At 43.7% G+C, this 25046-nt stretch overlaps 1 protein-coding gene and 1 non-coding gene across 5 annotated transcripts in view; one reads left to right on the top strand and one right to left on the bottom strand.

Moving 5' to 3' along the window:
• Nucleotides 1–25046, bottom strand: part of LOC124995993 (partitioning defective 3 homolog) — a 336782-nt gene that overhangs the window by 285993 nt on the left and 25743 nt on the right. For all 4 annotated transcript variants that reach the window (XM_047568781.1, XM_047568782.1, XM_047568779.1 and 1 more), the window contains one exon: nt 4502–4603. In XM_047568781.1, coding sequence (XP_047424737.1) covers nt 4502–4603 — 102 coding nt within the window. The remainder of the gene's footprint in view (nt 1–4501; nt 4604–25046) is intronic.
• trnaw-cca lies at nt 10308–10379 on the top strand. The gene has a single exon. It is a non-coding gene; the product is annotated as a tRNA-Trp (tRNA).

Raw genomic sequence — 25046 nt, 5'->3', positions numbered from 1 at the left:
CCTAATCCAGGACCTGTTCAGATAAAATATAAATGACGTGTTTCCATTGGTCGGATCAAACATGTTTAAGTGCATCATCGGCCTTTGTTTTCATGTGCTTCATAAAAATCACGGTAGATTTTCCTCAAGCCCAGAAAGAGATTGATGATGATGATGATGGTGATGGTGATGATGATGATGACGACGCACCTTAAGCTGTGACGCCTCTGCACTTCTGCAGGCTAGCTGCAGCAATAACAGTTTAGCTAACGACCACACATCCATAACCTTGTTTAAACACGAATGAAAGCATGAGGGAGTTACTGCGAGCAAGACAGCAGATTTAAATCCACCCGAATGCGTCTGTCTCACACACATTTACACTCAGCCAGAAATCAGACACTTAATCCATCCTAGATTTAAGCAACTTAAGTGCAAATCCACGTATCTTGAGGCACATCCAGACATGGAACCACTGCTTTGATTGTGTCTATTTTTTTTTCTTCCTAAATGCCTTTTGGGATTTTGTGATAAAAAAAAAATAAACTTTCTGATTCAAAAGTGGAACTGGGATTCTCCTACAATAGCGTACAATGTAACTGTGAGTATTAACACTTTACTAGTTTTATTTATTTTATGTATCTGGTCATCATTTATATATTTTTATATTATTATTTTATTCTATTTGGATTCTACTCAGTGCCACATAAGGGACCAGCTTTAAGTATTCTGAATCTGAGCTACAGTGTTAAATGCTGTAATGGGCTGAATTCACACTATATTTAAATAATATAATTACATCACAACAGTAGTGTGATGGCACCCATACCCGTAGTTAATTTAAGAATCAGTTGCAAGCTCATTTGCCACTTCTTTAGGTACAGTAGTGAAAACCAGTGCATGCTAATATAACAGTCCTGGCCTAAATCCTTCTGTGTGACTGTTCTCATGTCCGGTGAATCGACAGTTCTCTCAGTTATCTGAAACCAATTCTGTAGACCAGAACCTCTGTCAAGCTAAGATTAAGTGTAGAATTAATTTGCAAGAATATGTTTGTTGTCACTGATGTACCTGAAAAACTGGATATTACTGTAACAACAAAAAAAAAAAAATGTTTTCAAACTTGTTTCTACGAACAATAGAGCGATACCACATTTTGGCCAGTGGGTGGCAGCGTTGCACCAAAAAGCCGGGGTGGCTACTGCTAATAGACATCAATGGACACTCTAAAATGCTGCTGTTACTGCAAAGAGAGACAAACTGCCACAGGTGGTGTGTGTGATTTAATGTAATTTCAGTCCTTATATGAAGACAATGCTTCTCCCACACAGCTTGATCTCAAAAACATCTGTGACCTTAAAAAAAAAAAAAAAAAAAAAAAAAAACACTTTATCAGAATCATCTTGAAAAACAAACAGAAAGCACAAATCCACAGTGGAACCAAACTTGGAACGGCCACAGGGACACAGTGTGCAACACAAAACCAAAACTAACCCCACAGAAAAAATAAAACGCCGTGTACTCGTATTCCACGCGCATGTGAATATGGAAGTGAAGAAGTGGGGAGCAGAGCCGGGCAGGCTGCAGCATGCATGCGGAGAGAGACTGAATATGAATCACAGCACGACAATCCCAGCGTTGAACCTGGGCCAGATATCTCTCTCACACGCACGCACACACACACACACACACACACACACACACACACTGGCCTTTCTACGCTCGGCTGCTCCCAACGGTAAAGGCACCGAAACTTGTAGCATGACATCATTGTTTTGAATTCAAAAGTAACAGAAATCGTCACGAGTGAGATTAAAGCGACATTCAGAGCCTGCATTAACATCCGACCCGGCCAATCCTTAGGCCTGGGAATTAAACTTCTTAAAGCAACAGTTCGGCTCGAGTTGAAACGTCCTGCTCGAAGCAACGTGCGCAACTTGAAATGGAACTTGCATAACACTGTTGCTGATTTTGTGTTTACCGCGGTCCCCAGCTTTCCAATGGCCTTGGCCGAACCGCACACACCTGGTGTGCAACATTTCAAAGCCGAGTTCCGAATAACAGAGCAACGTAAACACTTAATCGTGAAAGATGGAGAAGAGGATGGAACTCTGTAACGCTTTGCAAACAAAAGCAAGAGGTTAAAAGAGAATGAGAGAGCGGTCGGGAGGATGCGCGCACCGGGCGTCTGTTCTTACGTTTTCCGCCAGTTTTAACATCTGTCAACAGCTAATGTGACTCTCATAACAAGGAACCTGGTTCACTGCAGTTGTGTGCGTCTGGGTGTACTTGCTGTGGCATAAATCATCCAGATTTTATCACTAAAAATCAAACATGTTTGATGTGAATATAGACTGGGGTGGGATCGATGGTTCCGCAAGCAGCTGCGGGGGTTTTCTGATACCGATTGGTATCGTGAGAACTTTAGTATTTAGGTTTCGCTCAACATCGACAAAAAAACAAAAAGATAAAAAAAAAATCATCACATTAGCTTTGACAACACTATTTATTGGACTTAATACAGTAATAAAAATATCATATAGGAATACACCAGCAAGATAACAAAAGCCTTTATGAATCTACAGGGAAGGAAATCGTCCAATGCTAAATTCTAAGTGATTGAGACTGGATGGAAACTTTGACATTTACAGATAACTGAACACAGGAATCTAGCAAGACCTGGGCCAGATTTCTCCTCTGATTGTCAGCAGGGAATAAACCAGCCGGTATGCAATTCACGTTAAGTCAAGTTAGGCTGGAGAACAAGTTCGGGTGCGAGGCGTCGAGCAGCGGCATGTCTGACGCCAGATCACGCCAGGCCGATGGTTTCCGAGGCGAGGAAGGGCGCCCCCGTCTCGGTGAAAGAACCTGTACAGCACAAGGCTCACGGCCGGCGTCGTCATGAACGGGTTAAGCTAACAGGCCTGTGTTCTTGCCTGTTGGTAGAACAGGAGGTAGTAGCCGAGTAGAACTGGACGGACTGGATTTACTTCTACAACTGTACACACACACACGCACACACACATAAAGAAGCAAACACCCACACACCGCTCCAGAGTTGGTTGTTCCAGGTCACTTCCAGCTGAGTGCACACTCACTATCAACAGCGTCACTATTACAGTGTGTCGGTCTTGTGACCGGAATATCACTGTTTACTTTCAAGGGTTTGAGCCAGGAATACAGGTACAGAGCACACGCCACAGCTACAGGGGATCAGAATATTCAAATATAAAGTGTTAAACTATATTAAGAATCAGCAAGATGTGCAATAAAATGCTGTCATGTTAAGAAACTGCAATATTCTTTTTTCTATATTCTGGTATCAGATTAGAGGTAATGCACCAACACAACCGCCAGGGGGAGCAGGTATTCACAGCACAAGTACAAGTGGGAGAAGATGAAAAGGAGAAAATTATGGACATGCGTGTCGACCAATGTGACTGGCAGATTCAGAATTTTCTCCCTTCTCGTTTCGCCTCCCCAAGAACGGACGGATGAGGTAAGGAGGAGACGCAAACGACATCAAAGGAGAGAGGGGGTTGCAGCAGGTGCAAAACAGCTGTTCTCTCCACGGATCCCACCTGATGCGTAACCATGGCACCCACCACACAGCCGCTGTCAGGTGCAGAGATGCGCATGCACTCGCCTCTGATCCGTGTGGAAAACGCACACGCGCAAAAAAAAAACAGATAAACAAATAAAAAATAATGCATCAAACCAGCTTGTCTTGAGGACACATGTTTCACCAGCAGCGGCACCCAGACGCATTAGACAACAACAGAACGGCGCTGCAGGCTGGAAGGAGGCGATGTGAATGCACCAGAATATGCTGCACTACAGCGAGTAATTGTAGATGAGTGACTTCCAGGAAACCGTCTGCTATTAAATACACCTCATGTCGTTTAACCTGCTGAATAAACTGCAAACTGGTTGAAAAAACACATCCGAACCACTCGGAGGAACAGACACAGAGCAGTGCAGTCAGCGGCGTTCCCATGGGAAGGACGCAGTGAGAATTCTGGGTGATCGCTTACAGTTGCTGTAGCGGGTGGGGTGGGCGGCGATATCATAAAGCCTTCGCCACGGATTTTACCCAGATGCTTCTTACATACAAATATAGAAACGCACACACGCGCCCGCAGGCGACAAAGCAGATCGGACTACACTGACATTTGACCTGTTACAAATATGAAAGCCACGGAGAACTTCCAGCAGGTTGAAATGATTAAAAAAGGAGAACGTGGCGGCGCGCGGGGGTTTCGCCGCCCTGTGATGTTTTAGTAACGGCGAAGAGTAAGAGCAGGCGGACAGGTGTAATCGCGAGCACATGTCGGTGAAACCTTTGTAGAAACGCCGCGGGTTTTGTGCGCAAACGTTCCAGAGCCGAAGGTCTATTTTCGCACAAGGAAAAGCCGGATGGAAATGAGACGAGGCGGCAGAACGGGGCGGCCTGCTAAATATACAAATGCACGAATAAGTGCTGCGAGCACACGCGGCTTCTTCACCGCGCGCTTTGACTCACCCTGTCTTTGTCATCCACCACGTCGACCAGCATGTCATCCAGGTCCAAGATGCCTCCATCTCCATGTTCCAGCCTGTGGACCTGAACCCAATAGCTGGGGTCCTAGAAGAAGAAGGAGAAGACGACAAAACAACAGTATTAGCTCTGTACCGAGATTTATTTGCATCACACAGATTTAGGATTTGCAGCATTATGCACGTAAAGCCATACAACATGTTGGCATTGCCAGGGAAAAATGAATTCATAGTGTGCGTCTCCTTGGGAATCAGCTGATCTAATCACCATGCGGTTCATATAACGACACAGGCCCGCTGCCACGCGAGGGCTCTGACATGGTTCTGGATTGACATCATGATAGCGGTTATGAAATGTTTTAATCCCCCGCTGGGATGATCTGGAAACCAAGCATATGCCTCAGACCTTTCTCCGTGTGGGCGCAGAGAACGGAAGAAGGCTGATGAAGGCAGAGCAGGAGACGTGCGGCATACATCCGCATCGTACAGATGCAACATATGAAATAACCTGAGGGAGAGCGCGCAGCAGAAAGGCCCACGAAAACGTGAGAACGAAAAGAATGTGTTTCAGATTCTATTTTGTTTGAAGCAATACCAAAAATAAGTCAGACAGGCATAATTCTGTTGGATTTTAAGGAATGATTTACTGGTCCCAAATATTCAGCTTGTTATTTAGTGACGCAGCGTTCGGGCCTAACGCTCTGTCATAACTGAGCCTGCTCAGCTGGTTTTGCAATGAACTGGATAAGGCCAAACTAAAATCATGATTTTATAAATGAGACGCATCTAGTGCCGCAACACTGTGTAGAAACAAGCCCATGGCGTTCATCCAACATTTCAGTTGGTTTTTCCGTATTTCACAATTTACCATGTTTTTTTTCCACGTGCACAATATTTCTTGGTCAGAACCATAACCAGTTGTTTATTGCAAACAATGTGCAATTAAGAAAAATGTCAAAACTTCATAATGACTGACAGACCGACAGAGAGATAGATAGACAGATACTTTATTACCATAAATACGAAATTACCGTAATGGCACTACATTGGCTGAAAAGCACAAAGCCTTCATAAACCATTGGGACTTTTCAGATGGCGCAAACCATGCAGTAATTACGGTAATCCAAAGTGAAAGAAGACTAAACAAATCCAACAAAAAGCTTAAAAATGCATGTTTCCGATGTTTCTACAGAGGAATTAATATCATTTTAAATTACATAGTAATTCAGCCTGGGCTATCAGTGATCATGGGCAACAAATGAACGATTTAAGAAAGTGAAATTGTGAAACAGACTGGAGGGTGTAAGAAAAACCAGTCCAGTGAATGTGCTTCCTCCTTCCCCATGATATAAAAGCTCATACTTTTGTCTCTATTTTTGATCTCGTTCCATTTCCTTCCCCGTGCCACTTTCACCCCTGCGTTCTCTCCTCCAAACTGAGCCGTCTACACGGCTGTGGTTAAATGCCTTCATGCTCGGCTCTGTTGTTCTACACTCCACCGCGGTTCACCAGGCAAAATGGTCCAAATCATGAGTCCAATGACCGTGTGGTATTTTCCTTCCTTTTGAGGTTATTTAGAGGAAGATGGCGAGTTCATCAGGTTTCCGAAAAACCAAACACGAGAAGCGGAGAGAGTCGGGCAATTATCATGTTCAGTTCGTAGCAAACTGATTTGTATAAATACAATGCAGAGCCTAAAGCTGGGTTGTTTGTCTGGGTTTGAGAGAAGTCCAATCTGGAGGAGAAATGAAAAACTACACTAAAATACCACTACAAGACAGAGTGAAAACCAAAAAGAAGAAGAAAGACATGAACATTTAGCCTGTCTGGAAGCCATTACAAACCACACACTGACCCTCAGCATTACACAGAAATAAATCTTTAAGTGTTCAAACGCTGACACGCTCCAAGTCAATTTGGTAAGGTCTTGTTGCTCAGCGGGATTACGAGGGAACAAATATGATTCAGGGAGAAGCTCCAACGCGCAGCTTTAATTCCAGCAACGCAGCAAAGATGGAAAAGGATTTGACAGTTTGGATCTGTGACTTGGTTATATCAGCGGAGCCTTGCCTCCAGCAAGCCGAAGATATTTCTTAAATATTCATTCCGATGACTCATAACTGCTGCATTTGCTGAGCAGGTTTAGATTGTGTGTTTTCAGGGTCATCTCCAAAACACCAGGGTCTCGAGTGATACACACATTCCTAAAGGCTTTCTCACTCTCGCTGGTGGTGAGTGTTGCCTCCAGACCTCCAGGGAGAGAACCGTCAAGTAGTTGAATCCCCTGGATCTGTGTGTGTCACTGTTTCCAGAGGGGTGACAGGAGTACTCTGAGGTATTCAGACTCCAGATCAGAAGGTTGTGGCCTTTGGGTCCCATTGGTTGAGGTGACGGGTGGACGGATCATCCCTCAGATGCTTGATCAGTTTGGGATCTACTCAATGTAGAGGCCAGGCCAACACCTTGTGCTGCTGCTGGGGATGACTGCTGCCAACAAGGAGCGTCGTTGCTATAGGGTGGGGTGCCAGGTCTGGTCTACATGGGTTGCACATGTCTAGGAAACAGCCACATGAATGCCAGCTTCAAAAGCAGAACTTTTGTCTCGTTGCCTTTTACTACCTATGACTCTATAGAAATCTGGCAACCTTGCAATGTGTGTCTGTTTTAATGTACACTGTGCTTACCAGGGGTAAGCTCGTCGTATGGTGACATGAGACGTGACCCGTCAGTGGTCATAATGTTATGCCTGATTGGTGTAGAAACGCTCGCTCACATGGAGCCGTGAGTGCAGCCCAAGCAATGGTGGAATGGTGTTTCATTAATATTTCACATCTGACCACATATGGGTCTAATCAAACGCCGAACTAGTACAAACGGACCAAACACAAGCAAAGAGGAGGAACAGATCTATCCAACAAAGAGTTCTTTGTGACGGAGCCATTTATATCGCTGCAGTGTACTGTAACAGCGAGCAGGGAGGACGGGCGTAGGGTGGATAGAGAGTTAGCTCACTTAGTCGTCAACCTCAGCGCACTCCATCATCTCTGCAGCTAAATCATCTCGTTGTGCAAGACTGTGCTTTTGCATTACAAGTCACGGGGCGCTCTGACATTTTAGCTTCTCTGCATCTACAAACATGGCTTCATGCGCTCAGGCAAAAGTTAAACTCTACACACAGGAATCTGCTCTGCTGAGCAGAGAACTTTCCTGATCTGCCTCCAGCAAGCAAGTGGAAAGACAATTTTCCAAATGAGTATCATATTATCTTTAAGCTCCCAAAAAGTGCTGTTTCTCTCAGGAAAAGTCCTTCCAGAGAGAGGGGCTGATCATTCGTCTTCGACTGTGGTAAATGGCGTCAGCGTTGCATCAGGGAATCCAATGTTACCGTTGTGAAGTTTTAAAGGCAGCCCCAGCTCGCCCTTTTTCTTTGCACTGCCGTTTCGAACATAGAACTTTAAGAAACAACGTGGATCTGTTCCTATGTCATTCTGACCACACAATAAACCTCTCAAAAAATTATATAATATCACAAATTTACTACCTTTGCTGCCTCTTGTTTGTACGAGCAACTTTAACCAGATAGAGTGCAGCATACACTGAACTTTCAGATATGAAACATCATCATTTCATTATCGTATTTGTGTAAACTTTAGCAACCAGAGGACATTTGTGCCAAGTTTGAAGAAATTCCCAGTGTTTCTGGCATTCATGAGCTGAGTTACAATACGGGCCAAAGAGGGCTGTGAGAGGTCACTGACTTCCGACCACAGATGTTTTAATCAGTCCATCCTAGAGTCCAAGTAAATGCTTGTGCCAAATCTGAAGACAGATTCCCTCAAGGAATCTTGAGATATCTTGTTCACAAGAATGGGCAGGACAGGCAACCCGAAAACCTAATGCAACTAGGCAAGTTGTTCTTTTATTTCCATTCGTATTAGCCATGTTTCATGCTGTTCTGAACGAAGAAATATCAAGAGTCTAACTCACACAGCAAGGACCACCTGCCAAAAAGAAAAAATAATAAAGTTGAATGAGAACTGAAATTGCTATATTCAAAATTGTGACTGTGTGTTTGTCTCTTTGTGTTAGGCCTGCAATAGACTGGTGATCTGTCCAAGGCGTAATTGCCCATTGAAAGATTTGTGGGCTGGACTGAGTGTTTCAACAATACAGTTACTCACACCTTCAGTTTTGACGTATATTTCATGTGCATCAGTTGAGCAGATTCCACAATCACATGTCTGGTATGTCATACTGTATCTAGACTTGTTTTGAAAGACTGGGCTTTTGAATAGATAAGCCTAAGAGTAACGTGATCCAGAATTTATTTTTAATTGGGCCAGCACCAATGCCCGTCTTAATGCAAACAGGTAGAGGGATTATGAATACTTGCAGGAACCAGTGTAACCTGTGTGGGTAAACAGTTGCCAGGGCTCTAAAGTTACATCAGTGTCTTGAGAAGTTTCAGCTTCAACATTCCGGCAGTGCTTTTGAAGCATCATTGTCACGTCTTGAGGTTAGCCATAAGTCCTGAACAACGGCAACGGAAGCCCTGTTGTGGCACTGCGGCATTTTAGACCAGATTACAGTGATTGTTCGTGGGATTTCCATGTCGAGACCAAACTATGAGATCGGATACATTTTTCAGTCCATGACGATTGATTGGTATGGCGATGTACAAGAGAACTTCATAGACAAATCCCTGTTATGTTACAGCGTTTTCAACATTTCACAATGAAATGTAATTATAAGATTAGGAGTGTATTGTCCTTGTGTTGCATTTTGAAAAGCAACAGTGTTTCACTTTAAGTGCAACAGTTATGCAAAATGCGTAGGTGAACTAGTGGAGCAACAAAGGAGGAACAAAACACAACACTGATCAGGCATAACATAATGACCACCTTCCCCATATATACAAACAAGTTGGGACGCATCAGAGAATGCACATGGGCCTTCTGAGGGTGTCCTGTGGTGTCTGGTAACAGAATAATGTTAGTGGGGGTCTTTGGGTCCTATGAGTTGAGGGGAGGGGCCTCTGTGGATCATCCATCATTTGGAGGCCAGGTCCACACCTCGTGCTGTTCTTCATGTTTTTTGGTTGTTCCTAAAGCGTTCTTGTGTTGTAGGTGGGTGCTACATCTCTAAGCAACAAACATTTCAGAAGGTCAGACGGTGGTCAACGGTGTTTACTTCTCCGGTCATAATATTGTGGCTGATCGGTGTATAACTGTACAACATTTTTGAAAAAGAACATGGATACATTTCCCTGGTGCCATAACACGCACATTCTGCAACTACACCATAATCCCCGATACGAGCAGATACGCAGGGTGTGCCGGTGAGCGTCGCACGCTGGTCATTCATCTCCTGCTCCAGTGACCCATTTAGTCATCTCCATTCAAACACTGAATGAGCGGCATGCCGCACCACCACCACCACCCCTGCACCTCCGATCAGGTAACCGTGATTCATTGTGGAAGGCGAGGGCAAATAGAGAGGCTGTTGTTCTCAACACACTTGCGACATAAGCCCGGACAATAGCTCTCTTCACCCCCTGCATCTGTGTCTTTGTACCGGAGCGGATTGCCTGTTCCAGTCAAAGACCACACAAAGACTGGTGCCCTGGAGGAAACTCACGGGAGGGAGGAGGGTGGAGTAAAGTGTGTGAGAAAGAGAGAGAGAGTGAGTGAGCATGTGTCTGTGTGCGTTTTATTATTGCCACATTAGCTCCCGCAAGGTGTTGCGGTTCCCAGAGGACGCGTAGTACTGGTCAGAACAGCTCAAATTACCAGGACCTCGTGGCGCAACGGTAGCGCGTCTGACTCCAGATCAGAAGGTTGCGTGTTCAAATCACGTCGGGGTCAGTGCTTTTTTTTAAAAAAAAAAACAACAATCCTCTATACAGCAACTACTTCAGGATACCAACATGTATGATATCACTAAGTGAAATACCTTCGTAAGACAAACAACCTGAAGGAGGCCAAACAACGACAGCAGACACAGTAATGTTTGTGAATCACTTAGCACCGGAGAATGTGAAGCATTCAGATAAGATTCCTGAAACACAGAACAAGCACAATTAAGCTGTCTCTTCCAACCGCAAGCAGCCAAGGTTTACGGGGACGGATGAAATGTGACCGTGTCTGCTATCTTCTAAAGATGACATCAACAAGCTCTCTTCTGTAAACTGAGAAAGTGGGGGATGAGATCTGACAAGTATGCAAGCAGAGTCACACACAGGAACAATACCGAGTCATTGTCCTATCACTGGCCCACTGGTGTGGATGAAACGCAACGTAATCAGTGCAGTGAAATCAACAATGCTGGTGTGGGTGGGTTTTCAAAATAACTTCACACGTACTTGTGTTTCTGTCGGTCAGCTTAAAGAGTGACGTGTCACCTGTTCAAACCGCGGTTCTGTTCATTCAGATTCGCTAACGGTTGCAGGTACACAATCTCATCTTTTTCAAAGCATGTAAATTAAAATAGATGAACCCATCTGGGTAGGGTGGAATGTTTCTTGCTTTAACAGAATCATGACATTAAATAAATCAAAGAGGCTACAACTTCTATAGAAACAGCCTTCGCTCTGTCTTATCATTTTTAACTTTAATTTATAATTTTCTTAATTCTATGCCTCCTTGTTCCTCCATTGCGTGCTTTTGTGAGAATGGTGTTGCATATGCGACTACTAAACTCCAGACTTCCAGTGAAAGCTTGAACAAGACCATTAGGCTTTGACCCCTGAACTCTGGGAGAACAGAGCTCCCTTGGAATCGCTGGGTTCACCCAGTAGTTCAACGTCTCTTAGAGCTCGCGCTCAGCAGCACAATAACGGATGTGATTTATGGAGTGTATGTTCTCCCCCGTGAGTCATAAAGATGATGTTGCAAATGCTTTCTGCATCTCTCACGGACACACACTTCCCTGCATTACGATCTTTGTGGGGACCCCTACACTGACTGCATCAACACCTGTCGTGGGCAATCCCATCGATCTGGACGCTGTCTGAGCCACTTGTCACCACATTCTCTGTGTGTACACACAATGCTCTTGCATAGACAGAGCTTTACATCATCCATTCATTAAAAGTATTATAAATGATCATCTGAAAAGAAGAAGAAAAAAGCTCAGTAAATAGTACATGAACCTAAACGAGAACTAAATTATTACAAATCATTGAATATGAGCACATGATTCCATCCTGATAGAACATAATGGCAAGTGGTTAGTTACAAATGAGATCATATCCTCATCATATCACGATCACATGTATTACTTCTATTTATTGGGGAGAGCTGTGAAGCTTGCAGGATTCAAGTTATTGTCTGAGCTCTGAGTGGTTTTCTAAAATAATCAACATCAGGACATAGATAAATCATAAATGAAGGTGTTAGCTAGCTTCCAGTGAGAGAGAGACTTTACAGTATAAACCATTTCCCACATCATTTCTGTGGGACCACACTGTATTCTGAGGTGCATCCGTTTAAATACGCTTCACTAACTAGTCTTTTTGTCTTTCAGTTGCCTGCCTGGAGCTTCTGCTTCCCTTCCTGGTCTGACCAAAGGGGATGAGGGTGGCAAAGGGCGGAGCCAGGTAAAGTGTTAAGGCCTGGGAAATGGACTGTACCAACAGCAGTGACATCATAGGGGTGTGTGTGTTTTGTGTGAGTTTTCAATTATTGTCTCTGTATTTAATTATTGTCTATTTCTTCGTGCTCACAATGGTTTGAATGGTCAGCATATGTGGTATGTTTCCCATTTGTCTCAGTTAATTAGGACAGTTAGCTGAAGTAAATATTTGTTCAAAAGTTTTTGAAATAAAACCTATTTTTCCTAAGAAAGCCTGGGGTGTTTTGTGGTTTACCTTGACGCAGTGCATGTGAAACTACATTCTTTAAAGGTGAATCAGATAAGTCCATACATTTCATATCAAGACTGTCACAATACGAATGAATAGAAAACATTTCCATTATAATCATCATCATAATCAAAGCCCCAGAAGTGGCAGCGTCTGTGCCGCACGCATCTCCAACTGACATGTTTTAATGAAAGGCAAACCAAAGCCTCAAATGCCATCATCATTACAAGGCAAACTAAGATTACTGAGCAATTTATCAAAATCCAGAAGGAGCTTAATGCCCTTTTTAAAAGTCTGTAGAGATTTACTCTTGTGTCAGCAATGGTATTTATAGACTGTACGGACACAGACACTGTTAATGCATAAAGACATAATTATTGAGCATTCAACCCACTGGATTAGGCAGCGCAAACTGCAGGGAGATCAAGTAGTAGAGCTGATTTTCCTATTTACTTTTAGGTTTGTTTTACTTTACTAAAATAGACTTAAGGTCCCTAAGGTCATAACAATTGTCTCCAATAGGAAAATCGCAGTCCTAAACCAGGCTAAGCACCGTCTGTCTGTGCGTCTGTCTGTAAGCAGACTGCAATTATCTTAAGACCTAGTGCACGGAGGTAAGCCTTACACTGGAATTCCTCTGAGACAAAGTCACCTCTAGGGTCTGTGCATTATTAATACGCTGCCAGCCTGAAGAGTCTACAACCTGCAGCCCTGCAACACTGAGAGAAACAGGACACCCGTCTACACACATGCGTGGCTGCTCTGAACACACTAACTGCCTCATTATGCACAGGGGCACGCATATAGCGCACAAAGAAACTCCACCGGACACTCAAACGCCACGTTTAAAAGGCCACAAAGTGCTTTCACTACCTTGTGGTAATTAGGTTTAAAGGATGTTCACACATTCTACGCTCCGAGCAGCAGCCTCTGTAATTGGTGCCAAAACATGCACAAAACTTTAAATCGTTGTAAAGACGAACTCCGCCCACAGAGAGCAAAGGGTAGCTACGCAAAGAGACGCAAACAAACTGCGGGGGCGGCTTCATTTTTGGATGGTTGTTTATGTAACGCTGAATTGGACAGAGTGCTGCTGAAATTCAACCACCAAAGCTTTTCTGTAGTTGTGCTATTTGTTGCATCAGTGTCCTGCAAACCAAAACCTGTTCAGTATCGATATGTTGCTTTTCACGCTTATAACTAACCAGCACATATTGTGGCAACGTTTGACATGATACAAAATGTTAATTGTGATAAGTATCGCCACAATTAAAGGTCACTCTTAAGTGGCCCATGCTTTTCTGTTAACTTGAGATTATTCGGGTTTATGCCGATCAGCCAAAACATTAAAAGCACTGCCAGGAGAAGGAAAATCACATTCACTGTTGTCTGGGAACTTTTGGACCTGGCATTCATGTGGATGCTACTTAAACATGTGGTACCCATCTAGACCAAACCAGGCACCCCCACCTTATAGCAAAGACACTGCTTGATGGCAGCAGTCATCCCCAGCAGAATGCAGCCTGGTACAGACACACACACAAAAGTGCTTTAGAAATAACTAAAAAAAAAAAAAGGCTTTGACCTGGCCTCTAAATTCACTAGATCCCAAACTGATCAAGTATCTGTGGTATGACCAACAGAGGACCCTCCCTCAACCTGTATCGACTCAACTGCATGTTATGCATGATCGGTGCATATATACAGTTACAGTAACCTTAAACTGTCAAGTGTTATTCGATGAATGAAATAAAACAAATTGAACTAAACTTCTTAAGTCCACATCCACAGTTGGACCGCACTTAACAAAGCTTCCGTAAAATCAGCATTCTGAACGACTGTTCTCAGCCAGCTATGGCTAAAGATAACAGTACTGACTGGTTGCATAAGCAAAATCTCAAACTTACACACTCACTCATGGTTATCTTTCTAATAAACAAAAAACTCGGTCATATAACAGTTCACTTGCATGTACTGTAGCTGGGTTATCTGCATCCTTTTCTATTCAGACTGACTTACAAAGCCCAAAAGAACCAAGTTTGTTAACAAATTATTCTTCCCGTCTACTTTCTCTAAGGGAAACAAGCACAAGTTTGCCAGACAACCGTCAGATTTTTTTATTATTATTATTATTTGTACGAACAAACATAATTTTATGTGTCAGCTACAAGACTGGCGGCTTGTTACATACATATTTGTTTTGGATATGGCTTTAGGAAAGAAGCAGACTAAAAGAGACTAATATTTCCCTCATGGGTTCAAAAAGTACCAGCGCCAGAGAGGTTAGTGAGAGATCAAGCTGCTAATACGAGCCAGTCTGTCAAACACCGAGCCAGGTTCTGAAGCACAGTGACATAGAGGCTCTCCTTGCAGCGTGTCTGACCACACCTACAGCCAGAGCGGAGACTGCTCTCGATCCTCTGGAGTCTCAAAACCGAGGAAGGCAGGGAAGGAAAGAGCCAGAAAAAATATCCTACTGCTGCTGTAAGTCAAAAGCACAGGTGTTATTTAGTGAAACGACACCGATTTACTGAGCAGTTTGTTGTGAAATGGGCCGTGAGCTCGGATGAACCCTCTGTGGTCATCCTTCCTCCGGCTTGATCTGCTCGAGTAGGGGATTTGTAGTCTCTAAACCTTGTTTCACTAAGACTACAAGTGCAAACCCTCAGCCGTTGTGAGAAGTACAACGTGGAAAGCGGAGCATCTGGTCTGCATAAAAAAAAAAAAAAAAGCAGGTCGGAGAGTGTGTGTGTGTGTGTGTGTGTGTGTGTGTGTGTGTGTGCGTGTGTGTGTGTGTACTGACTAGACACGCTGCCTCATGGCCCAGCATGAGCTGGAACCACTGCTGGGATGAAGGTTTCACCAACAAATGAAAACAGACATCATCACATGTGGATCTAGTTTCATAATTACACTTAATGGTCATTAAGCCAGTTAAAAGGTAATCCTTCAGATAGGATGGGAAGCTATTGTGGAAAAAAAGACAGCTGCTGTTATACGTACTCTTTGAGTATACGTTCTTCATAATCATAAAATAAATAACTTAAAGAGATTATGGCTCATTGAGTGGGAAGAGGTTGATCAATGTCCAAATGTTGACTTAATTAAGCATTTATCATGCTCAGCTTAGTCGGGGGGGAGGGGGGCCTTGAGGACTAGACTGTGAAGTGAAGCAAGCTCACAGTCTGGGCTTAATCCTGGCTCGTATTCCTGTTTTAGACTGGTTTTATTAGCATTTTAATTAGAAATCTGTCTGCAGGATATGCAGGTAGCTTGCATGAGCAGCGAGCTGGTTTCATCGCATCTGAGACAAGTGGTCATTAGCAACACCAGGAGGGTCTTATGCACACGTGCAGATGCACACACCTTACACACATTTAAACTGTAAGCAAGGAATATGGGACATGCAGAGTAAAATGAATGATTAGGCATTAGTGGTATCCTGGCTATCCAAGTTTGTGACATGTAATATAGATTTCATTGTGGGCCATGTTGTTATGGTGCAATAAAGACAAAATTATCTGAAATAATACATCAAATATCTTATATTCACAGTGGTTTCCATTCATTTCCCAGACTATCATGGGCCACCGTTGTCTAATTTGGTGGACCTGAAGTACATTTGAACATGTCAAATAAATAAATAAACTGTTGTCATGATGTCTCTACCTGCATGGACATAGTAAGGAAGGTAAGTGATGTACAGCACCACCTAGACCAAACAGAATCATATCATTGTTTATAATGCTAGTGAACTGACTGCCTGAATGCAGAAGTTATCAGTAATCAGCGTTAACTGTTTTGGATTGCTAAGACGACCACTGTTTTCACTTTTAAAACACTGTGCTCTCTGTTTTAGGGAGACTCTTAAAATCCAGTCAAAAGTGCCACTGCTATGTCTCTGTCCTCCTAATTTTACCAATCCTTAGACACTGAAGTCCACTGCTAACGAGACACAGGTCTCTAGGCCACGTCCACATGTACCAAAACAATCTTTTTTTCTCCGGTTTTCCTTGTTATTGTTTCTAGAATTTCTCCATAAAGATGGATCCATCCAAAACTGCATCTAGTTGTAGAAAGGTTGTAGTACATATGCCAGGTCTATACGTGGCGTGTTTCTACTACAGGACTCAGCCAAAGAAATAGAAGAAGAGGCGGATCATGCGCATTAACCCTGTTAGCCATATACAAACACAGTCTGGATTACAGTCCGTTATCCTTTTTAGCTCATCGCAGTGGCAAAGTAGCGGTATATATTGTCCTAGCTGCACAACCAGGGTCAATATCTGATGCAGCACCATCACAAGCCTGTAGTCTCCCATTGATGTTGTAGTTGTTATGAGAAGTCAGGGTCTTGAGGGGCGAGGGGATGACATCATTGTGTCCGCATCATGCATCCACACAAATGAAAAACAGAAACTGCACAAGCTCTGCGTTTGTCTTGTTCACCCTGGGACCTGGATTCACAGAGGTGCGGTTCCAGATCCGCCATGAAAGTAGGCCTACACGTTCCAGACTCACGCAGTTTCACCCAAAAAAATCACATTCATGCAAACGTGGCCCGAGTCGACCCTGACCTCTAACCTTTCCGTGGACGAGAGAAAAGCACAGCTTCCTTAAAGGGGCGGCTGATAAAGAGCCACTCTGTCAACTTCAAGTGCTTATCAGAAATCAACCAACTGCTGCAGCAGAGGGTGAGGGGTTCATGTTACTGGGAAAGGACAGTTTAGCCTCAAACCCTCAGGGAGATGGCTCATGCGGGCCATCTGTTTAGCTCTGGATTGAGAACAGGAAAAGTCAGATTTGGTGCATCTGTGAGTGATATCAATTAGCTGCTATTTCTGTTCTTTACATACTGACAAGGTTCAGTCGATGAGGGAAAAACAGAAACAAAGAGACAATGAATGTTCTATTTTGGTCGCACCGCTCTGGGGTCACTCTGAATGAAACCCTGCAATTTGCAAACCAGAGAAGTAAAGGCCGCTGAGCTTAAGCTTGCACAGGTTTCTGCTGGAACGACGTCAAACAGCGGCCACTAAATACCGTCGTTGCTGCAAGTGCAGGTCTGCCGGTTCGGTATAACTCGTCGAAGCGCCCCGCAAGACTCCATCTTCTTACACAGGCACGAGTTAGCGCGTTTCCAGCCCACTTTTGTTTATTATTTTCTAAGCACGGTGCTTGTGCATGCCAGATGGGGCCTCTGAGCGGGCCAAGAAAAACACAGAACCACCAAGAGCAGACAACCCGACGTGGAGATGTCACGACACTCGCCGCTCTTTCACAGTCTGCAGATGTGGAGCACAGAGAGGTCACGGAGCGCTCTCCAAAACCGTCTCGTGTTTTCGTTTCTGGGGGGAGAAGCGAAAGCTGGACGGAGATCGTTATACACTCAGCTGTGAACTGTTTAGACAGAAACATAACGTCAGCGCAAATGTTAAAACCGCAACTCGCATCCACCTCCACGGAAACGGTCTGAGAGGAGCCGCGCACGAGTTTAACAGGTGGCGGGCAGCTCGGGCTGTCGCCGTATCCGCGGACGGCGAAGACACGGGAAAGGGTGTCGAGTGTCAGCTGTGGAATTTAAAATATGAGAGGAGAGGACGTGACCGGCATTTAGGCCGCCGGGCCACAGAGAAGTCTTCAATTATTGTTGCGCCGACTCGGTTTAATCTCAAAAAAACGCCGGGATACTTCCTTTCTACAAACTGTGATTCAGCTAGTGACCGTGTAATGCGACCTCCAAATCCAGAATCCCCTGACACACACAACTCATTTGTAATGTTGTGCTCAAGGTTTGTGGAGACGTGATGGATCGTGACCATGAAGCCCTCGCACACACTGCACACAAAAGAGGAGAGGACGGGTTCACAGAGAGACTAGTGTGTGTGTGTGTGTGTGTGAAATGTGAAGTGAAGTGACTCAGTGGGTTCGAGAGGAACATGTGTAGAGCAGACTTTAACTTCCCCGGAGTGTGAACGGCCAAAGGGAGGGAGTGGCAGCTCTTTGGTGTCACACATTGAGACACTGAGACACCATAATAGCCACATCTGCACTGCAACAGCTGGGCACAAAATTAGCTCAAATCCAGTAATAGAACTTTCGCAAACACAGCTGGTGTATCCCGAATCCGAGACCCATGTTTAATAACTAATGTGACCACTTCTTATAAAAGGAGCAGAGGAGCTCATGTCCATCATCCATCGTCCATCATGTCTTATAATACACACAGACCAAGCATAACGTTATGACCACTACCTAATATTGTGTAGGTCTTCCTTGTGTCTCTAAAACTGTTGGGACTCATCAGAGAATGGACATGGGTCTTCTGTGGGCCTCCTGCTGAGGATGGCGGCTGCCATAAATAAATATCATTACCTCGTCTGGTCTAGATGGGTGCTTCATGTCTAAGTAACGTCCACATGAATGCCAGGTCCAAAAGTTTCTCAGCAGAACATTGTTGTGAAAATATGTCACAAGGTGATGTTTCTCCTGAAAGTGGTTTTAATGTTGTGGCTGATTGGTGTACGTTATTACAGAAACACATCCTGTGGTATTGATATATAGTATTTTTTATATATGGGACGCAAATTTAAAAAGAGTTTTGCACTTTTTGAGGATGCTATGTAATGATATGAATGTCTTGGAGTTCACGCAGAAGGTCCGATCTTGTAGGCAACACCTCATATAGCTTATCACTATTTTAAACTTCCATACCTCTATGCACACCTTTAATGAGTGTGAATAGTTTGGGCCCTGTCACAATGTCATGCACACAAACCTTCCCTATACAGTTATAAATTAAATAAAATAAAATAATAAAATGTGTCACTAAGACTCATCACATGACATAGTTTATTTCTACATTTACAGTTAATTATTTGATAAATGGTCTGAATCAGAACTCCTTAAGCTTTGCCCAGCAAAAAAATAAAAGAAAAACTACAGATGTCAGACTCGGGGAAGGGGCAAAGAGAGAGAAAAGCGCATAAAAAGCTTTTTCCAAAGGATTACTTGGACAAACATCCAAAATCCACAAACACCATCTGAAGCGCTGAGCTCAGATTTCCCTACAGCCCAAACATGAGACATAAACAAAGTGAGAGAAAGCTGTCTAAAGCGAAAAAGGAGAAAATGCGTCTCCATTTGTAAGGAGCTGGGCTCACCCGTTGTGCTCTTGCACACCCCCGTTAATGTCTCGCAAATCCCCAATCTGAGCCCTGATCACTAACAATATCCATTAGCTGGCGATAATAAGGGATTGCTTGGACAAGAACTTGGCAAAGGAAAATGGAGTTAAAAGCATTGTGTGTTGCGATTATCATATGTCAATAACGTCCTAAAAGTAAGAGTTCTGTTTACAGTGATGTGTCTCTGGAGAGTCTGGATCTGCTTGTGCGTGTTTAACTCCTGGGAGAGGAAACACGCAGGGTACTTATGAAAGACCTGGATTAGTAAAGGTCACTATTGGAAGGGAGTGTTGGAAAAAAGAAGTTGAAGATACAGAGAACCAGACGGAACCCGTGTGCTGGGGATAAACAACCACTGGCATGCCTAACCCTAATCCCAACCCTAACCCTACCATGCCCATTGATTACGTAATTTTGTGTAGAATACATTTGATGCCCCCAGTTATGATGGCTCATGTTGTCGGGCATGCTGACTGATTGCAGTATGGAAGTATGGAAAGCAGAATGAATGCAGCTGACCCTTTTGGAAATTGAAGAATTGTCCTACCGAAGCAGCACAATTGCGAATTTCGTCATCCATTTGTGGACTATTGCTGTGGGTCTTGCCTGGTTGGTTGGTGATCAGTGCCTACATCACTCAACAAACATTTCTTGGAGAGGATGCTAATTGCTAGCACATCAAAGCTGCTTTCCAGTGCAACTGGAAGCTGTGAACGATTTGTTCTTGCACGTAAGTAGCGATAAAACTAAACACAGAATTCCATAGAACCTATCAACAAATGCCCACGAATGATTTACGCATATTTATCATTGACACCTCAACGCTGTGATGCATATATTGCATATACAGAACTGCATATACCCATTTTCCATTTGTTTTCACCTGAGTGAACCACATTGTGTAACAGGAGGATTCCTCTACATCAGCAAGGCCACAAGAGAGAACTGTAACTATCAGGAAAACCATGACCTGTTACTCCACCCAATATACGAGTCAAAGTCTATGTCCATGTCACGTCAAGGATGGATAACAAGAAAAGAAAACTACCAGCACAATTAATTATGTGCTTAATTGTATCCTGTGTATATGTCAAAATTGCCATTGTGCACCGTTAAACAGAAAAAAGAAAACGGGAGTTCACCTCACAGCGGGGGGAAATGTCCATTGACGCGGCGCAGGAAACAGGCGACACAAAGGAAAAGCACTCACGGCCGTACAGAGGTAACATCTGTCAGAAACTATACGCTCGCAGGTTGAAAGGCACGCAGGTTAATAAAAGTGAGGCGAGAGAGCCGCACAGGAAAGGAGGAGAGCGAAGAGTGAAAGTGAGAAGGAGAGAAAGGAAAGAAATCAAGGACGGCGGATGTGTTCAATACTTCAGACAGAGACGTGAATAGAGGAAAAAAGAACAAGCCGAGTGCATCATCTGGGAACATAATGGGGTCAAACCTGATGGTATGCCTGCAGTTTTTAAGACTGCAAAAAAAAAAAAAAAAAAGCACCATGGGAACACTAGCCTTCCTGTGTTCCATTTCTAATATTCAAATATCATTGAAACACAAGCAGCAAGTAGTAATTTCAGAGAAGGCCTAAGGCACATGAGCACTTACAGCTAAAATACAGAATATGATACACGTTAAAATTTCATTGAATTAATTGAAGCATGGCCAAGGGCTATGTCGTAGCTTTCAGATGAATTAAAATCTCCCTAACAAAAAAAGAAAAAAGGAAATGGATGAATATGTCACTGGCAGAAATAATCGTACAAAGGAAAGAAGTCCAGAAAAATAGCAGAGGGTAGTGCAATGAAGCATCTTCAACGATCAAAGCTCCACGCAAGGGTTTTACCACAGCTTTAAAAAAATAAATAAGAAGATTTAACCCTCAATGCAAAACAATGCCACCTGCACCTTCTCGAGACGTCTCCACAGTTTTTCCAATTTCACCCACAAATTCTTCAAGAACAAACATGCTCACAGAATCTTTCAGCACCTCTGGCAACCAACCGCCAATCCATGGGATTTGTTTTTGTTTGCTAAAGTCTAAAAGACGACGGAGGCATGTGACATACAAACATTGTCCGGACAAAATGCCACTTTTATAATGTATTAAAGTATAGGTTTGCATATTTTCCTAAATATATACCAACATATTTGCATATGTGATGAATGGGCGCGTGCACCTGAATTTTGGTGCGTCAACTTCAGCATTGGCAGTGTGCATGGCTGCTCTTCTGTTCACCATCTTGAAGCTTGGCAGCGATTGGACCATTTCAAGCCAAACGCTGGCTGAGGTACTTGGCTCACAGATATTTACAGCAGCCCACTAGTGCACGTGCGTACATGTTTGTTATCATAGTTTACCGAGTTAAACGCTCTGGTCTGACAATCGTCCGTGCTAATAAGTCTAATTAAGAATAAGGTCAGAATACAGTGGTGAGATCCTGACACTGATCGTGTGTGTTGCTTGTCTCTGCCGTGGAACATATACACCAATCAGGTAAAACATTATGACCATGTTGTGGCCGATCAGTGTATTATTTCTGTGTTTGTGCAAGTTTGCTGCTTTAAAGCTCTGTTATTAAACACACAACATAACAGCAGCAAACTCAATCTGTGAACACAAGGAGAGTGACACTTTAAATATTTCTAATATGAATCCATACATCATCTTCTCCTGTAATCCAGATATTTATAACCTGATCATTCCAGTCCATCCCTCACTCAAAACTGGTTTAATGTGTCTAAAAGAGGGAATTCCCTAACCTCAGAAAACAAGACTTTGCCTTCCTTGTTTTCTACATTATAATTTTCTGCTCTTCCCATGGTAACCTTCTACTGGGAGCGCCAAACACAATAACATCATGCTTCAGCTTTCAGGATACCCAAAAGTAATAAAGTTCCTGTGAAGAGAGATGCCACTAAAGATGCTCAATGATATGGTAAAAGCAAAGACACACTGTGATCACATGGGTTTGATCATCTCTTCGCAAGAGCACCAGCTGGAAAATATAAAGTTACAAAACAGTGGACCACACCGAGTATGTCAAAGTCTCCAGGCTGACGTTACGTCACTGCCCCTCCTACTTTCACTACTCTTCTTTCTCCCGCCTCCTAATACACTCACCACGCCACATTCAAAACCTCAGAATGCACTCAGCGCCTTATGCTCACGTCTCAACGTGAGCCACTATTACTTTTGCTCCTAAACTTTAATCTCTCAACATCTTTCAAAGGCTTCAGATCAGATAATGAATTTAAATTGAAGGGTGTGAGTGTCTTAAAACCATCTTGCGGGTTTGTGTAAGCAATCACCTCTCAATAGATAGAATCTCAGCTGCTTCAAAGTGCGCGAATAGAAATCATAGCTGCAGAGAAGAAGAAAACCAACAGAAGAGATAAAAGCAGGAGGAAGCAATGTGGGTGGAAGGAGCGTGAAAGGAGGGCAGGGGAAAAGAAAAAGGGCTTAGAGTAAAAAAAGGAAAGACAACAAGATGAGGTGAGAAGAGAGAAAGAATGCTGAGGGAAAGCACCCGAGGCTGTGCCGCAAGGTTAAACCTAATGAGCTCAGTGTTTATCGACGGGCGAATTAGGGACACGGTCGCACCAGGGAGAGTCGAAATGGTCGCACATAGGAACGTGCGCGAGAACACGCGACCACTCGAGAGTAATTTCAGGACCTGCTGATGCTTGAAACAAGACCGTAACGCAAGGCAACCTCAATGCATCTCATTCTCCCGGGGGAACGGGTGTCACCAAGATTAAAAACATGACAGCCCGAGTTGATGCAAGCCAGATCAAAACTCCGTGTTTTATAGCCCCGTTCTGTCTATTGAGTTTTCAGTGTCTCATTCTTTCCACATTGTTCAAGACCGAGCCGAAACATTGCAACAGAACGAAGCGAACCCGACGGTCGTGTCGCTGAGGGAGCCTGCCGGCGAGCCAGCTCTGCTGTAGTTCGGAGTTGTGAAAGGTGACGTAAGTGGCATTGTATATGTCTGATTGCACACAGCTCCCTCGCTGGCACCTCCTCTCACTCCTCCCGGGGCTTTCACTGAGGCCGTGCTCATTAAAGTCAGTGAGTGACGGAGGAGGCCGCCATCAATCCTCTTTAGGACCACCACGGTTGAAGGCGGAGACGTGAGGGGAGAGCCGCCGGGGAGGGGGGAAAGCGCCACTGTTCCGCTCCGACTCCGGGGTCCGTGTGCCTCTCTGGTCGGTCGGTGGTGAGAGTAAGGTGAAGGTGCACGGGTGGCAAATTATGGCAAAGCGGGCGCCGCCTGTTTGTGGAGATAAAGGAGCGCACACCCACTGTAAACAACGCTAGTTGATCCAGAGAGCTCAACAGGGGCTGGTGTGTGTTTACTCCTGAGAGCAGAGCTGTATTTTATTTATATCCATTCCTTGCCAACACAGAAAACGCCTACCTTTTGGAGAACAGATTTAATGGACATTTTGTCTTGGTTGACTAAAAATCTGAATTTCGGGTGTTTGAGTCACCTCAAGATTGAATCATTTCTACTACAATATCTCTTTAAAATGGGAACTTTCTCAACATATATAATGATGGAACAAGACTAAGCCAAGAGATGTTGACTGCCATGACGATCAATTAATGACTAAGGTTTATTTTTAAAAATTATCTTACATATTTTTTGCTCATTTTATTTTATGTACTTTTAGCTATTGTATACCTAATTTGCTTTTAACTAGTGGTTTTCAAGAGTGCTTTTTCATTTGGAACTGAACAACTTCTCTTGTGGATCAATAAAATCCATGTAAGTCTGCGTCTAAGATTTCCTTAGGTTTTAACTAACAGGAATGTCTAAGGAGAGATCCAATTTGGCTTTGGATCAAGCAATAACTAAAGAGGGCGAGTCAAACGTTTTCTTGGGAATACTTGTATCAACTGTCTGGGTGCAAAGAGGAGAGTTACAGGGAAATTTATTCAGTTGACAGACAGAGACCCGCTGGAGCACACAGTGACAAACCGGCTAAACCAGGTCATTCACTTAAACCCGACAGCACATACACAAAAACGCAAATACACACACAACCACCGGCTGACGCTCTCTGGAGGACTCCATTAACGCATGCCAAGGTAAAAACAAATATCAATCTGCAGGGAAGCTGCAATGATGTTAGCGTAGAGATGGGGAATGCTGGAGTAGCTTTGCTGTGGCACAATTATTACGCAACAAACAACTCTGAGGCACTGCCCTGTCGTATATACCAGTCAGCGGACTCCGTGGTGTAATGTGACCTAAGATACCTAACACCCACAACTGTCAGCCTCACACTGAGCTCCTTCAGTCACTTTCTTTAATAGCAGGGAAGGAACAACCAAAACACAATGAGACAGAAAGGTGTCTCCCCCAAAATGCATTCAGACCATTAGAAATGTGCTGATTCATACACTTGTCAGCATCACATTATCACATTAGGCAACATTAGTTGGTACTTGGTACCTAACAAAACAGTTA

This window comes from Mugil cephalus, chromosome 18 (assembly GCF_022458985.1).
Source record: "Mugil cephalus isolate CIBA_MC_2020 chromosome 18, CIBA_Mcephalus_1.1, whole genome shotgun sequence".
Taxonomy (NCBI): domain Eukaryota; kingdom Metazoa; phylum Chordata; class Actinopteri; order Mugiliformes; family Mugilidae; genus Mugil; species Mugil cephalus.
Note: the sequence above shows the minus strand (reverse complement) of the source record. Positions and strands in the feature narration are given on the sequence as shown.